This window comes from Ovis aries, chromosome 16 (assembly GCF_016772045.2).
Source record: "Ovis aries strain OAR_USU_Benz2616 breed Rambouillet chromosome 16, ARS-UI_Ramb_v3.0, whole genome shotgun sequence".
Classification (NCBI taxonomy): Eukaryota; Metazoa; Chordata; class Mammalia; order Artiodactyla; family Bovidae; genus Ovis; species Ovis aries.
The window spans coordinates 691986-708038 of NC_056069.1; the positions used below are offsets into that span (position 1 = coordinate 691986).

At 52.9% G+C, this 16053-nt stretch overlaps 1 protein-coding gene across 1 annotated transcript in view; it reads right to left on the reverse strand.

Annotated features, from left to right (window-relative positions):
* Positions 1 to 16053, reverse strand: part of SLIT3 (slit guidance ligand 3) — a 723236-nt gene that overhangs the window by 89356 nt on the left and 617827 nt on the right. The window contains exons 15-19 of the mRNA XM_027979969.2: positions 15454 to 15604; positions 14182 to 14256; positions 5010 to 5153; positions 4051 to 4194; positions 818 to 981 (exon numbers count right to left, since the gene is read on the reverse strand). Of these exons, the coding sequence (XP_027835770.1) occupies positions 818 to 981; positions 4051 to 4194; positions 5010 to 5153; positions 14182 to 14256; positions 15454 to 15604 (678 nt within the window). The remainder of the gene's footprint in view (positions 1 to 817; positions 982 to 4050; positions 4195 to 5009; positions 5154 to 14181; positions 14257 to 15453; positions 15605 to 16053) is intronic.

The following is a 16053-nucleotide window of genomic DNA, read 5'->3' on the forward strand; positions in this document are numbered from 1 at the left end:
CCTCTGGTAGGGTGACCAAAGGCGTAAACTAAGCTGACCGAAGGGGTGGTCCTGGTGGGGAGGGCCTGTCCACGCCCCTCCTCCCCCACCTCCTCCTCCTGTTCTCCGCATCTGCCACCACACAACACCTCTGGGTGGTGACTGTGTCCCCAGCCCCTGTTACACCTGAACCTCAGTTAATTTACAAACCAGGTTGTCCATCTCTAGTTACCTAAAGCTGACCCAGTGAAAACCATGCTGGCCTGAATTTATGCAAAGAAACACATGTCTCTAATCCTAACGCTCAAAGCCTTGGATCTTCAGGTGTGGTACTGCCTAGCCCAGGACAGGAATTTCCCAGAAGCTCATCCTGAAGTCTGTTTCTCACGAGCACCTGCTCTGAGCCTTATGACAATGCAGGCAGGCAAACTGCAGGCCAGGGCTCCCATGTACAGTTGTGTAGGCGGCGTACTGCTCAAGGGTGCCCCACCACCCAACGAGCACCAAACTCGCTGTGGATACAGCAAATTAGGATATCTGGTTTAAGAGTGTCTTCAGAGAGGGCCACAAAGTATCTTGCTTTAACAAAAGCAGTATCTTACAACAGATTTCTAACTGATGGAAGTCTTAAGGTCTTTAGAAAGAGGCAACTGTTTTTAGTTTGCATGACGGAGCTGTGCCAGCAAGCAGGCCTGCAGAGTCCTTTGGAGCTCTGGCTGCCCGCCGAGGGCAGAGGAGACTCTGTTTTCAGGGGTCCTGACCTGCAGTTACCCCTGCCCGCGCCTCCCTTCTCTCCTCATTTCCTTGCCTGGCCCGGCCCTGCCCCCAGCCTCCTCACCGTCACAGGTGAAGTCCTGGATGGCCACGTCCTGGATGGGAATCTCTTTGAGGAAGAAGGGCTTCTGGCACCGGGGGTTCCCACTGACTATCCGTCTCTTCCTCAGCCACTTCCCGAGCCAGGCCAGGTGGCAGTTGCAGTTGAAGGGGTTGGAGAGCAGGTTTCTGGGAGGAGAAAAGGGACCCTCTGAGTGCTCAGCATCTCTCCTGGTCCCAGGGGGATTGGTCCTGAGATCCAGGTCTGCAAGCCTAGAACCTGGCTCTCTAGGAAGGTCTGCTTCCAGTGCAGGAGAATGAGGAAAGAGGAAGAAAATCTGGAAAAGGAAGCCAGGCTCTCTTCTACCTCCCAGGGGCGGTCTTTGCAAGGACCTCTGCCGACAGACAGGACCCCGTCCCTGCCACGCCCTCCCTTGTTCAATGGGCTCTACCTGTGTGAGCCGCCTCAATTTCTCACACTCAGAGCCTTCACTCGAAGCTGCTCCTCCAGTCTGAAGTTCTTTACCATGTGCCTGGCTGGCGCCTCAGCTTAAACGACCCCTCCGCAAGGAAGCCCTGGGCTTCCCAGGTGGTGGGAGTGATAAAGAATCCGTCTACAATGCAGGAGACGTGGGTTTGATCCCTGGGTTTGGAAGATCCTCTGGAGAAGAGCATGGCAACCCACTCCAGTACTCTTGCCTGGGAAATCCCATGGACAGAGGAGCCTGGTGGGCTACAGTCCATGGGGTCGCAAAGAGTCAGACATGACTGAAGCACTGAGCATCTCAAGGGAAATGGGAAGTTCTGCCCTGTCCCGTTCTCGTTTCAGTCGCCAGCGTTTCCTCCACAGCACACGTCGGAGCTGCTAACGCCTCCCTCCTCGGACTGGCTGCGAGGAGGGACCAGGCCTGTCTTCCTGCTCTGAGTCTCAGGAACCAGCAGGGCGTCAGCACAGGCACTTGGCACATACCCGTCAGATGCGATGATGGACGGATACGGGAGTTTCCTAGAGGGCTGGGATGGGGCTGAGTGCTTTATAAACCCATTCTCTTATTCAGACTTGTCGTAGCAACCCTAGGAAGGATGTGGCATGATTCTCACTTCACAAATGAGGGACACAGACCATAGGAAGGCTGAAGAACAGGGCCAGAGGGCCCACGAGGGCCTGCGGTTTGACATGGCAGTTGAGGGCTTGGGAGTCGGTCCTGCCTGGGGTTGACTCTGGCTCCGAGAGTCAGCAGCTGTGAGAAGGCGGTAAGTTCCTCCTCCTGACGGAGTCGGTTCCCGACACGCTCTGTGACTCTGGCCCTCTGGGTTTTGGATTCCCAGGGTGGAGGCATCCGGGAGAGGTAAGAAGTGGGCTGAGATAAACTGGCCCTCCCACCCCACTAGCTCCTTACCCATCGTCCTTCACGTTGATGCCACTCATTCATTCAACTCATCCACGTGTTCAACAATCATATCAAGGCAGGACTTCCCTGGCGGCTCAGAAGGCAAAGCATCTGCCTACAAGGCCAGAGACCCGGGTTCAATCCCTGGGTCGGGAAGATACCCTGGAGAAGGCAATGGCAACCCACTCCTATACTCTTGCCTGGAAAATCCCATAGATGGAGGAGCCTGGTAGGCCCCAGTTCACGGGGTCGCGAAGAGTCGGACACGACTGAGCGACGTCACTTTCACTTTCTTTCACTGAGTGCCAGGCTCAGATGTACGCAGTGAGGATAGAGCAGTGAACAAAACAGTCATATATCCCTGGTCTTCTTCCTTCTGGAACTTATATTGCAGCGGATGGGAGGCAGATAGTTTCTAATCAAGAATCCTGGAGTGGGTAGCCATCACCTTTTCCAAGGGATCTTCCTGACCCAGGGATCAAACCCGTGTCTCCTGCACTGCAGATATTCTTTACCATCAGAGCCACCAGGAAGCCCAACAACAAAAAGCGTAGCATGCTAGGGAATGTTCCGGAAAACAATCGGAAAAGCAGGGCTGGAAGAACTGGGGGTGATGGCAGAGGCGGGGTGGGGCCGAGCGACTGACACTGGAGCCAACGACAGGAGGAGGGGAGGGAGCCGGGAGAAGGGCTTTGCAGGCAGTGGGCGCCGCAGTGCGAGGTTCTCAGGTGGGAGTGGGCCTGGGGCACGCTCAGAACAAAAGAAGGCTGAGGGGACTGCGGGGCTCGATGGAGTGGGGCCTTTGGCACATCCTGGAACTTTGGCTTTTATTCCCAGCGAGGTCAGTGTCTGGGATCATGAACATGGGCAGCTACGGGAGATGCAGGAATAGCTTTCTCTTCTGTCTACCAAAGGGTCTTTGGAGAAAAGAAGAGAGGGAAAAAAAAGAGCGAGCAACTAAGGGTAACAGAGCCACACGGAAATATGATGGACAGCCATAAAAACTGACACACGCTGAGCACTCTCCCTGTCTCAGGCCCCTGCTGTGCATTTTGCAAATATTAGCAGATTCAGTCCTCAAAACAATCCCATGAGGATTATAAGTGATAACAAAAGCACAGAGAGGTGAAGTAACTTCTCCAAGGTCACATAGCTAACATGAGGTAGGGCTAGTACTTGAAGCCAGAAAATTTGGCTCTAGAGCCCAAAGTTTTCACCATTACTCGAGACAGCCTCCCTTAGCAATGCAGTGAATTTCGTGGGCAGGAACACTTGTCCAGAAAGCTAGATTCTAACTGGTTCTGATATACATTTAAGGAGTCAGTGACACTGCTTTAAAAAAATCCCTGTCAGATCATGTCACTGGCCTGCTTGAAACCTTTGCTGGATTCCTAACATGCTCTGGTTAGAAACCAAATGGCCCACGGCTGTCCTGCAGCCTGGCCCTGGCCTCCCCTCCAGCCTTGCCCGCTCTGTATATGACCACGTTAGGCCCTTTAACCCAGGGCCTTTGCACAGGCTCTTCCCAGTGAAGGAATGCACTTTCCACTTTCTTGAACAAGCTAATTCGCGCTCACCTTCCAGAACATAGCTCCAGTGTTCCTTGACAAGGCCCATGTTAGCTTTTCATATCACTGCGGGCCTCTGTTCTGTGGCAGCTCGCTATGCTCTGAGCTCCAGGAAGCAGGGCCCACGTCTGGGCCTCCTTAGCATTTGATGGTGCCTGGCACATGGAGGGAGCCTGACACGTGTTTAAGTTGACAGATGGAGAGATGACTTTGGGTCAAAGACAGTCAGGCGCTGAGAGAGGAGCGGGGTGCAGGAGAGGTACCCAGAGTGAGTGTGCAGTGGGTCCAGGGGGACTTACATGGTGGACAGGGAGACAAGTGTGGTGAAGGCTCCGGGGGTGATGGTGGTGATCCGATTGTCGTAGAGAGAGAGCAGCCTCACTGAGCTCAGGCCAGCAAAGGTGTCATTGCTCACACAGCTGATCAGGTTACTTCTTAGCATCCTGCAGGGAGAGGGGTGCAGGGAGCAAGCACAGGTGTCGTCTTTTCCCTCCCATCCTTTCAGTGTGCGTGTGTCTGTGAGCACAGGGTGCTCCTTCTTCCTGCCCCACGGGGGTGTGTGTGAGTGTAGGATGCTCTTTTTGCCACCTCCACGCTCAGACCCCTCACGATGCTGAGGTCTGCCCTGTGATAGCTGGGCCCGGGGCTGCAGGTACACGTGTGCGCACATTCCTGGCCGTGGTGCTTGCTTATGGTAGAAGCAGGTGTCGTGTGCATACGTACACACATGCATAGTGTGTGGTGGTTACGGTATGTATGGATATTTGGGGGAGGAGGGGAGAATCAGCACGTGGCTCTGGACATCAGTTTGTGTGTGTTTGTGTGCTGATACACACATGCCTGTTTGTGTATGTGTTTATCTGCATGTTGCGTGTATGTCTCTATGTCATTTTATGTACGTGTGTCACGCCTATGTTTGTGTAAACGTGTGCCTGTTTCGGGTATGACTCTGCATCAGTGTATATGTGAGGACAAGTATGTGTGTGTGTGTGTGTGTGTGTGTGTTGGGGGTGCATGCTAAGTTCTTTCCCATTCAGGCTGGGAAATGCCTGACATCTCCCTGGCAAAAGGAAGGAAAGGATTCTGCTGCCCAGGTAGGCGCCGGGCCCCCCCTGTTCCCGCCCGCCCTTACTGGCCCCCACTGCCTCCCCAGCACCCCCTGCCCCCCTCCCCAGCCTCTCCCTGTGGCCGTGGCCCAGACCCCTCCCCGCCTCGCCAGCCCCTCCCTGCAGTTGTGGCCCAGGCCCCGCGGACTCACAAGGTCTTGAGGCCGCTGAGGCCGCGGAACACGCGCCCGTGCACCGCTTCCAGCTGGTTCCCCGTCAGCATCAGCTCCTGCACGCTGGCCGCGCCGTCAAACGCGCCCTCTCTCACCTCCTTGATTCTGTTGTTACTCAAGTTTCTGGAGGGAGGGACAGGACAGGTCAGGACTCAGGGTGGGAACGGCCAGCTCTGCAGCCACGTGGTGACTCTGGGGTGCCCCCAGGACTGAGGACTGCCTGGCGGAGGCTCCATCCTGGGCTTCCTGACTTTCGGTCTTCAGCACCGGTGCCCCAGGAAGCAGGGAGCCCAGACCCACGTGGGGTGGGTGGGGAGGTTACCTTCGCGGACTAGACTGTGTAGTGTTTGAAGTCTTTCAGGACAGCTCTTTTCTGTGCCCTAGGGACTGACGGATTTAAAATGGTTCTCAAACTTATTTTCTCTCTTTAAAAGATCCTCTCACTAAGTAGTGATGCTCAAGAGGAGAGCAGGAGAAAAATATCAAACGTGCCTACTCTCTGCGGGGGTGAGGCATTTGTAGAACCTTCCGCTCTTCCTCATGTGAGATTCCCGATATAAACGGACCCTTTCTAGTTACTGCTTCTTGTGCACTTACTATGTACTAGGCACCATGTGAGGGGTTTGGCCAACAGAATCACATCAAATCCTCAAAACAACGGCCATCAGATGGATATTATTTTTATCATTGTCTTATTTTACGGATGAGGTGACTGAGATTCAGAGAGGTTAGGTACCTTGCCCACAGCCACACAACTAAGAGCACTGGGACTGAAGCCAGGCTTTTAAGCACATAGAAAAGCCTCCAGCGAACTGCTTTTCCTAACTGGATATTCCTTTGGCGATGTGGATGTCCACCCCTTCTATCAGGGCTCTGAAGGATCAGGGTTTGGGACACCGTGTTTTCCTCAGCGGGCTCAGTCCTATTAAACCACTTCCGATTCTGCTCTGGAGCTCAGACAACAGGCTCTTCCCTGCTAGGGCCAACACCACGTGGCAGGCTGTATGGGAGAGCTGAGTGCCAGGCAGGTTCCGTTGAGCTGTAGGTGCTGTGAGGGGCAGGGGCTCTCCACAGACCACTCAAATGCTTAGGCCTGAATGGCAGCTCTGGCTGGCTGGCTGGAATGGAAAGGGATGGGTTTACGGGAGCTGAATGAAGAATCCAGCCTCCTCAGCAAACAGCCTGGGGGACCTTATTCTATGACTGGGAGACTCGTAGGTGGACATGGAGTTGCTGACTGGCTGAGTGCCTTGAGCTCATTAGAATCGAGGGCTCATGAGAAGGACAGCGGGCCCACACTGTCTTGCTGGATGCACTGAGGCCCGGGGCGGGGAGGGCACTGCTCTTGGGCCCAGAGCACCGAAGGATGGGTCCCTGGTACTACTGCTTCTCTCAAGGGCCCTCCTCGCGGAGCCTGGGGCGGACTCACGGCCCCTCACCCTAGAGGGATGTGTGAGTGCAAGCTAAGGCGCTCTGTCGTGTCCGACTCTTTGCGACACTATGGACCGTGGCCCGCCAGGCTGCTCTGCCCACGGGATCCTCCAGACAAGAATACTGGAGTGGGCAGCCATGCCACCTCCAGGGAGTCTTCCCGACCCAGAGGTTGAACCCGCATGTCTTTAGTCCCTGCACTGGCGGGCGGGCTCTTTACCACTGGCACCACCTGGGAAGCCCCATGGGGATGGTTCAGGGCAACTGAAATTCAACTGGGCACCCTGGGGCTCAGTGCACGCTGCTTGCCCCCTTCGCATGTAGGCACGAGGTCTGCCAGGGGTGGCAGTGCCCATAGCCGTGCGCAGGTGTCGAGGAAACAATTCCCACCATCTCAGTGTCTGCTTCCTCCGTGCTCCCAGTCAAGGCCTTCCTCACTTCCCCTCTTCCATCCTGCTGAGAAAACAGGTTCCAATGCTCCTCTAACCCCTCCCCCAAGATCTGGGCGAGCTGGGAGATTCTCAGACTAGATTTGTGCTCCCTGCCTGACTCTTCTGAAACTCAGCTGGTTTCCTTGTAAATCCTGGTAGTCTTGGTCCACAAGAACCTGGAGGTGAAAGTCACACACAGGGGAGACTTCAAATTACCCCCAAATTTCACATGGGAGGAGACAGAAAGGCTCTCCCAGCAGCTACAGCTCATCCAAATGCTGGCGCTTCTCTGCCAGCTCGGGAGTTCAGTTTCTCGGGGAACTGAAGCACACAGGGCGGGCAGTGGAGATGAGTTTGGGCAGCTAGCAAGCGGGAGGTTCCCACTTCCCGACACTTGCTTCTTTAAGTGAGCAGAATTAACATCACACTACTGTAAGGTTTGCAAATTGGATTTCCTCAGGCTGGGAGAATGGAAAACATAAGGAGGGCAAAAAAGGAAGATAGAATTTTCCAAAGGACCTGGGTGCTGCCCTCTCTGCATCCAGGCAGCTCGGGCTGAGGGACAGAGACAGAGCAACTCGGGACAAGTGCCGCAGTCAACCAGCGGCTCAGGGCTTTGTAAGAGCTCCATCTTCCCTGGTGGCCCAGACAGTAAAGAGTCTGCCCCCAAGGTGGGAGACTGGGATCCGATCCCTGGGTCAGGGAGGTCCCCTGGAGAAGGAAATGGATACCCACTACAACATTCTTGTCTGGGAAATACCATGGACAGAGGAGCCTGGCAAGTTACAGTCCATGGGGTCGTAAAGACTTGGACACGACTGAGCAATTCACATACACACACACACACACAAATGTCATCATCTTATTCTCAGAGGAGTATCTTCCTGAAGGCGCCCCCGATCCCAGCAAACCCCCAAATGCAAAACTTGGGCCACTGCAGAAGCCTCTCCCCATTTCATCTCTGCAGACCACCTGAAGGATGACTGCTTCATCACGGCTTTGACTGCACCGGGGATGGGGGTCTCACACCTGAAAGGACCCAGCCCCAGAAATCCCTGCCCCAGGCCAGGGTGGGTTCAGGACACAGTGAGTGCTTGGCCGTACTGCCTCTGCGAGCTGATGGGTGCACTTTTAATCCTGGAGACACTGAGGCCATTCTAGGCTGGGGGATTCACTCCGGAAAGCCCGCGTCTGGGAAGGAAAGCTCAGGCTTCTTCTAGGACCCTGTCTCTTCAGGTCTGTAGGACAGCTCTTAAACCATGGTAACATGGAGTGTGCTAGTCGCTCAGCCGTGTCTGACTGTTTGGACTGTAGCCCACCAGTCTCCTCTGTCTATGGAATTCTCCAGGCAAGAATACTGGAGTGGGTTGCCACTCCCCTTTCCAGAAAGCATCTGCAATCCTATTGTAAAGTCCAGTCCTCCATGGAAAAGCAGTAGGGAGAGCGCTATGTGGATTTTTCTGGAAGCCGAGTATGCCAGGTCATGATTGAGGAGTACATTGGCACTGTGCTGGGCTGGTGAGGTCCTGTCCACCTCCTTAGGGACGTCTCCCTTCCCCTGAGGTGGAAATTCTACCTCAAGCTGGGGTTACAAGTTCAAATGTCCCAGGGTCCAGGCAAGTGACCTAAAGTCAGAAACAAGCCCTGTGGGGACAGCAATGATCAAGAAAGCATGTGCCCCAGCTAAGGGGGCAGCCGCTCCTCAACTCAGCTCAACTGGAGCCATTTGGGAACATGGGCTGTTTTGCCAGATTTTCTGGTTTCCCAAAGGATGCTGCTGCTGCTGCTAAGTCGCTTCAGTCATGTCCGACTCTGTGTGACCCCCTAGACGGCAGCCCACCAGGCTCCCCCGTCCCTGGGATTCTCCAGGCAAGAACACTGGAGTGGGTTGCCATTTCCTTTTCCAGTGCATGAAAGTGAAAAGTGAAAGTGAAGTCACTCAGTCGTGTCCGACTCTTCGCGACCCCATGGACTGCAGCCTTCCAGGCTCCTCCGTCCATGGGATTTCCCAGGCAAGAGTACTGGAGTGGGGTGCCATTGCCTTCTCCAAAGGATGCTAGAAATCCACATTTATTTTTCTGTGGAAACTGTTGATTTTTAAAAGAGGGTGTGTGTGTATGCTGTCACTTCAGTTGTGTCCAACTCTTAGAGACCTTATGGATAGTAGCCTGCCAGGCTCCTCCGTCCATGTGATTCTCCAGGCAAGAATACTGGAGTAGGTAGCCATGCCGTCCTCCAGGGGATCTTCCCAACCCAGGGATTGAACCCACATCTCTAGCATCTCCTGCACTGTCAGGCATGATGTTTACCACTAGCAGCACCTGGGAAGCCTGGCAATTACTTATTAAAAACACAATCAGCACCACCAAGTCCACCCAGGGGTAACTGATTTTGGCTAGAGGGGTGCTGGGTTTCAGTCTCTGCTTGAGATGTCCCTTCAGTGTAAGAACTGACCTGAAATTCACCTGAGAGAAGCCGTGACCCTGCTTGGAAGAGGGGGTCACTTGAAAAGCTTCTTTGAGTTTCCACAGTCCGGATAACCCTTGTGGGGAACAGCTCACAGCTTTTCTTTGCATCCCTTAGCACAAGTGATCCTTATGAAATCTCATTTTCCCCACAAGATAGGAAAGGACACAGAGGTTCAGAATAGTTTGGAAAGGCACAGCAGAGTCCAAAGTCCTGGCTCTGTGTCAACCCTCCTTTGCCCTCGTGCCCTGTCAGGATGCTCCTGTCCAGACCGTGACCTGAGGGCACTGGTCCCACAGACCTTGGGGAAGCCAAGCAGGCCGAGTCACAGACACAGCTGGCTGCAGCCACTCTGATGGGCAGAATCCCAGCTGGCCCATCGCCTCATCGGGGTCTAGGGGTGGTGATGGGTCCCAGCAAATGAGGTCTGTTCACTTAAAAAGAGTTGCCATCAGCACTTGCCTGGTGGTCCAGTGGCTAAGACTCCACACTCTCAATGCAGGGGGCCTGGGTGTGATTCCTCATCAGGGAACGAGATCCTATATGCTGCCACTAGGAGTTCTCAGGCCTCAACTAAAGATCCTACATGCCTCAACTAAAAGGTCCCACGTACCACAACTAAGATCCAAAGAAAAGAAAATAAAATACCCATCACATAAGCTTTGTTCAGGCAAGACTTCTAATGCTTTTGGTTGTGAGTGCAATAAATAAATAAAATAAGGGTCACCATCAAGTTATTTTAAATAAGCGGTTGCCGCTGGCAGTCTTTGGGGCCAGATCTGCCCTACTGGGACACTTGCTTGGCCGGCTGGCACTTACACACGCATGGATTTAGGCACACGCATGCACGCACGGGCATTCGCTGCCTTGAGCCATGCCCGCAATCCCAGCTAACCTGCACTGTCACCACTCTTGGCTCCCGACTTGCTTTTTAAACTTGGACAGGTTTCTTTCTGTGTTTCAGCTTCCTCGTTCAGGAAGTGAAGCAATCTCAAAGCTGTTGTGTTTTTCCCATGAGGGGTAAATGCATGAATATCAGTACAGTTTGGCACAGAGTACAGTGATTAGTAACTGTGATTGGCCATTATTATCATTGTTGCCTTGCGCCCACCGCCTTTTCACAGGGGGTCTTAAGTATTCGAGTTTGCAACTCCTGTTTTAACCATCTGCTCCAGGTCACTCAACCCAGATGTCCTCTTTCTGTCTCCCGGCATCTTCTCACCACAGTCCCATGGACAAAGGACATGTCTTTCCCCTTATCTTTTACACTTCTTTTTTTTTTTTAAATTAGTTTTTATTGGAGTATAGTTGTTTTACAATGTTACGTTCATCTCTGCTGTACAGAAATGAACTATGCCAAAGCCTTTGACTGTGTGGATCACAATAAACTGTGGAAAATTCTGAAAGAGATGGGAATATCAGACCACCTGACCTGCTTCTTGAGAAACCTATATGCGGGTCAGGAAGCAACAGTTAGACCTGGACATGGAACAACAGACTGGTTCCAAATAGGAAAAGGAGGACGTCAAGGCTGTGTATTGTCACCCTGCTTATGTAACTTATATGCAGAGTACATCATGAGAAACACTGGGCTGGAAGAAGCACAAGATGGAATCAAGATTGCCGGGAGAAATATCAATAGCCTCAGATATGCAGATGACACCACCCTTATGGCAGAAAGTGAAGAGGAACTAAAGAGCCTCTTGATGAAAGTGAAAGTGTGTGTGAGCGTGAAGTCGCTTAGTCGTGTCCGACTCTTTGCGACCCCATGGACTGTAGCCTACCAGGCTCCTCCCTCCATGGGATTCTCCAGGCAAGAGTACTGGAGTGGGTTGCCATTTCCTTCTCCAGGGGATCTTCCCGACCCAGGGATCGAACCCAGGTCTCCTGCATTCCAGGCAGATGCTTTAACCTCTGAGCCACAAGGTAATGTGAAAGTGAAAGAGGAGAGTGAAAAAGTTGGCTTAAAGCTCAACATTCAGAAAACGAAGATCATGGCATCCAGTCCCATCACTTCATGGGAAATAGATGGGGAAACAGTGGAAACAGTGTCAGACTTTATTTTGGGGGGCTCCAAAATCACTGCAGATGGTGATTGCAGCCATGAAATTAAAGATGCTTACTCCTTGGAAAGAAAGTTATGACCAACCTAGACAGCATATTCAAAAGCAGAGACATTACTTTGCCAACAAAGGTCCATCTAGTCAAGGCTATGGTTTTCCAGTGGTCATGTATGGATGTGAGAGTTGGACTGTGAAGAAAGCTGAGCGCTGAAGAATTGATGCTTTTGAACTGTGGTGTTGGAGAAGACTCTTGAGGGTCCCTTGGACTGCAAGGAGATCCAGCCAGTCCATTCTGAAGGAGATCAGTCCTGGGTGTTCTTTGGAAGGAATGATGCTGAAGTTGAAACTCCAGTACTTTGGCCACCTCATGCGAAGAGTTGACTCATTGGAAAAGACTCTAATGTTGGGAGGCATTGGGGGCAGGAGGAGAAGGGGATGACCGAGGATGAGATGGCTGGATGGCATCACTGACTCAATGGAAGTGAGTTTGAGTGAACTCCGGGAGTTGGTGATGGACAGGGAGTCCTAGCGTGCTGCGATTTATGGGGTCACGAAGAGTCGGCACAACTGAGTGACTGAACTGATAGTTGCTTTACAATGTTATGTTCATTTCTGCTGTACAGCAAAGTGAATCAGCTCAACGTATACATGTATCCCCTCTTTTTTTGCATTTAGGTCACCACGGAATACTGAGAAGAGTTCTTCATGCTATACAGTTGGTTCTCATTAGTTAACTATTTTATACATAGTAGCCTTACACTTCTGATCCTCATCATAACTTACAAGGAAACTGGATTTATTTCTATTATGCAAACAAATACATTAAAGTACAGAAAGGCTAAGGGCATTCCTGGAGTGACATAGCAGGGGAGGGGCAGAGTTGAACTCAGAGAACAAATGCAGGTCTGCCTGCTCTTCCCCTACACCTGCATTTCTGGCTGCTCTCAGGAAGGGAGTACTTGGCAGCCCCCACCCTCCTCCCAGCATGGTAAATGCCAGGATGCGCTGTGTGCCACCTCTCTCCACTGATGAGAGATCAGCTCACAGGAAGCCACAATCCCCACCCCTCCCTTTTGCTGCTTGGACACTGAGGCTGTGCCGTGTCTTACTTGTGGCACATGAATGCTTTCTTGCAGCATGTGGGATCTAGCTCCCCGAGCAGGGATTGAACCTGGGTCCCCAGCATTGGGAGCACACAGTCTTAGCCACAAGACAAGTCTTAGCCACAAGTTTGGGGTTGAATTTGAAAGGACATGTCCTGGCAAGTGATGGGTGATGTCTGTGCTGTGTTCCTGAGGCTAGAGGTGGTCCTCCCCGGGACCCACGTGAGCCCTCCCTCCTCTGCTCCTTCAGTCCCTGCGCTCACCACTGCGCCCAGTGAGCAGTCCCGAAGCCACGGACACAGTGGCAACTGCAGGCAGGGAGGGAGGGACAAAGCCCGACTAGCTCTGATGGGATTCAGATGCTGCACAGGGCAGGGAAAGTCTCCTTCCTTCTTGCCTCAAGGGGACTGATGTGATGGGTGGAGAGCAACATAAAATAAGGGTTACAATTCTCATTAGTCATCATGCTTCAGGTCTACAAAGTCACTAGGCAAGATGAATTCGTGAATGCGAAACCATCGCTTCTAGGGGAAATTGAGGGTTAGGTCCCTGTGAGCCCCTGGTCACGATATTTTTGTTAGCCGATCAATACATAACCTTGTTTCATGCATGTTTCTGTTTAAAGACATCTTGTTGGATATATATTGTTGATTTGTTTACACTGTACTCACAACCAATAGTACTAGAAGTCTTGCCTGAACAAAGCTTATGTAACAAGAATTTTCTCCGTAAAGCACACCGCCCTTCTGGACTATGCTTTAGGTCCATTTTAAACAGTGAAATCACCTACAAAAGCACAAATATGCAAAAAAAAAAAAAAAGTGGCACTAAATACACTGCGGATTGGACACTTGTTTACAGTCTGGGAGCTGAAATAAGAACTCAGAGCGTGGCCTCGTTCTGTTTCAGCTGAGGGCATGCGTGTAGGGTGACTCAAATTTTTTGCTGCTCTATGTTTAGGAATGACCATAAAACATGTGAGTATGGATTTTGAGATTACAAATGAATGTTAGCAAATACAGGGCCTGTGAATAATGAGGCTACGACCATATTTCCTTTGTTCCAGAGGCAGACAAGCTCGGGCTGGGAGATGTGCTGCGCGTGGTGCAGGCGGGGAGCAGGGTCAAGGAGAAGGGAGTTAGACGGTGAAGGGGCCCTTGTCCATGCTGGCACATCTACTGGGGCACCTGGGGAAGGGAAGGCGGGGGAGTGCGTCCAGCTGTGGACCAGTGGGACTGCAGATGAAGGAGGTGAGGCAGCTGCTGCTTCTGCTCCAGTGGGTCACACCCACATGGAGGCCTTTAGGGTCTCTCTAAAAGCAGGCCTTCCAACTGTCGTCTCACAAAAATTACTAGAGCCCATGGGGTTGCCAAGAGTCAGACATGACCGCAGTAACACATGCACCCTGGGTCCCCTGAGCTCACTGCTGGTGCTCAGTGGAGTCCCTCCCACCACCCCGTGGGGGTAGACGATGGGTGCAGAGTCGGGGGCAGGGATGGGCAGAGGGGAGAGGGGCTGAGGCTCAGGGGTTGTGCAGAACGCATGCTCTGGCTCTGCGTGGCCCTGTCTCAGTGTCCTGCTTCCTGGGGCCTGACGGGGGAGACTGAGATGGGCCAGAGCAGACAGAGGGTCTACCAAGGTCCTGGGGCTGACTTACATTTTCCGCAGGTTGGGCAACTTCTTGAAGATGCCAGTGGCCTCAAGGACAGATATCTCGTTGTCGTTTAGTCGCCTGTGTGGAAAGCAAGCAGATGAGGGGGTGGGTGAGCTGTGGAAGGGACACCTCCCCCACTGGGCCCCCGTCCTCCCAGGCCTTCAGCTAAGCTGACGCCGGGGCTTCACTCAGCCCGGGTCCATAGCACTGCAGAAACTGCCTGTATGACTCTTCAGCACAGGGCGCCCAGCAGTGAGAGGAGGGGTGTGTGAAGAGGAGGGGTGTTCGAAGGGCGGGAAGGGAGGCCAGGCTTCTCTGCGTGGAGGAGCCCCTGTGATAAGGGCCTATACAACTTGCTGAACACTCAGGACTTGAACAATCAAGGGCCAGAGATTTGCCTTCATTTTGTAGGGGTACCAATCACCACTTAAACTTCCTGGGAGGGCTCCCCAGATTCTTCCAACTCTGCAAGCCACTCAGCGCTTTCCTGACCACGTCCCTCTGCTAAGGGCAGCTCAGGGACTCCACACTCAATGTTCATACAAACCCAGGGAGAGCAGGAGGCAAAGAAAGGCCCTATTGTGATTTGTAAAGTCAAAGAGAATGATAACAACAACCATTCACACGGGGCTTACTCCATGCAGATTCAAGATGAAGCCTGTGCTCGTGGCCTCTTACCTCCTCTTTCTCACCCCTGTGGGAGGGAGGTATCATCACCTCCACTTTACAGCTCAGGATCTGATGCTCAATCTAAGAAGCAACTTGCCCAATCTCAGGAGAACTGGAAAAGGCAGGAGTCAGGCGCAGGTGTGTCAGCCCCCACCCGCTGCACCCTCATCACCCCACGCTGGAATTTTGAGCTCTCTCACTTCTGGGTAAACGCCTCTTTATTAGCAGAGATAGCCGGAGGCTCAGATACATCTGATGGTTCTCGCTGTTTTCTCACTTTAGGTCGTATCCGTCTTTCTGGTTATGTCGTAAGCTTCCCAAGGGCCAGGAAGGGTGGTCTGCCTTATTCATGGGTGGGCCTGGCAGTGCCTGACTCCCAGTGAGTGTTCAGAGAATCTTTGCAGAATGAATGAACTGTCTTTATTTGCAAGTAAACAGTCCCCAGTGGAGGCATGAGGGTCTGCACTCAGCTGGAAAGCAGTAGACAGCAAGGAGCACCCGGGTGACTGAACTGGAGGGATCACCTCTACAAGCCCACCCGTGCCCTAGCTGGCTCAGGGAGACGGGCATGGGGATGTGCAGGGGTCCTGCCCCTGTGGCACTCACAGGTCGGTGACGTATTCGGGGAGGTGGCTGGGGACGCGGGCCAGCTTCTGGTTGGAGCAGTCCACGATGGTGCCCTCGCAGCGGCACCTGTCCGGGCACACGAGGTCCATGAAGCACTCGCTGCTGAACCTGCTGCGGTAATCCTCCGAGCCTGGGGGGCCAAAGAGGGGCATCAGCATCACCAGCCCGGGCCGGGGCAGGGCTGTGGGCAGTGGGGACGGGGACATGGATTGGGGAGGGGGGTGTCCAGAGCCAGAGGCAGCACTGCCCTCAGGTTGCGGCTGCCCTGCCGTGCCTCCCGCCCCTCAGCCTCCAGGCTGCTTGCTTCCCTTCGGTCTTTATCATTCAACACTTTCAGGTCTAACAAGCTCTATGAGTTCTTAAGCTTCCGTGGGTCACACAGACCTTTTTCCACATCGGGAATTTGGTGTACAGTTTAGGGGTGTCTTAGTCCATGATGCCCACCATCTATGGACCCTCTAAATACATTTTGAAAACATTTTGAAGGGGTTTTGATGAAAGCTATACCAAGGGTGGGAATGAGGTCAGGGAAGCGGGTAACAGACTCAGCTGTCTTCAGGGACAACGCAGGGACTGAAA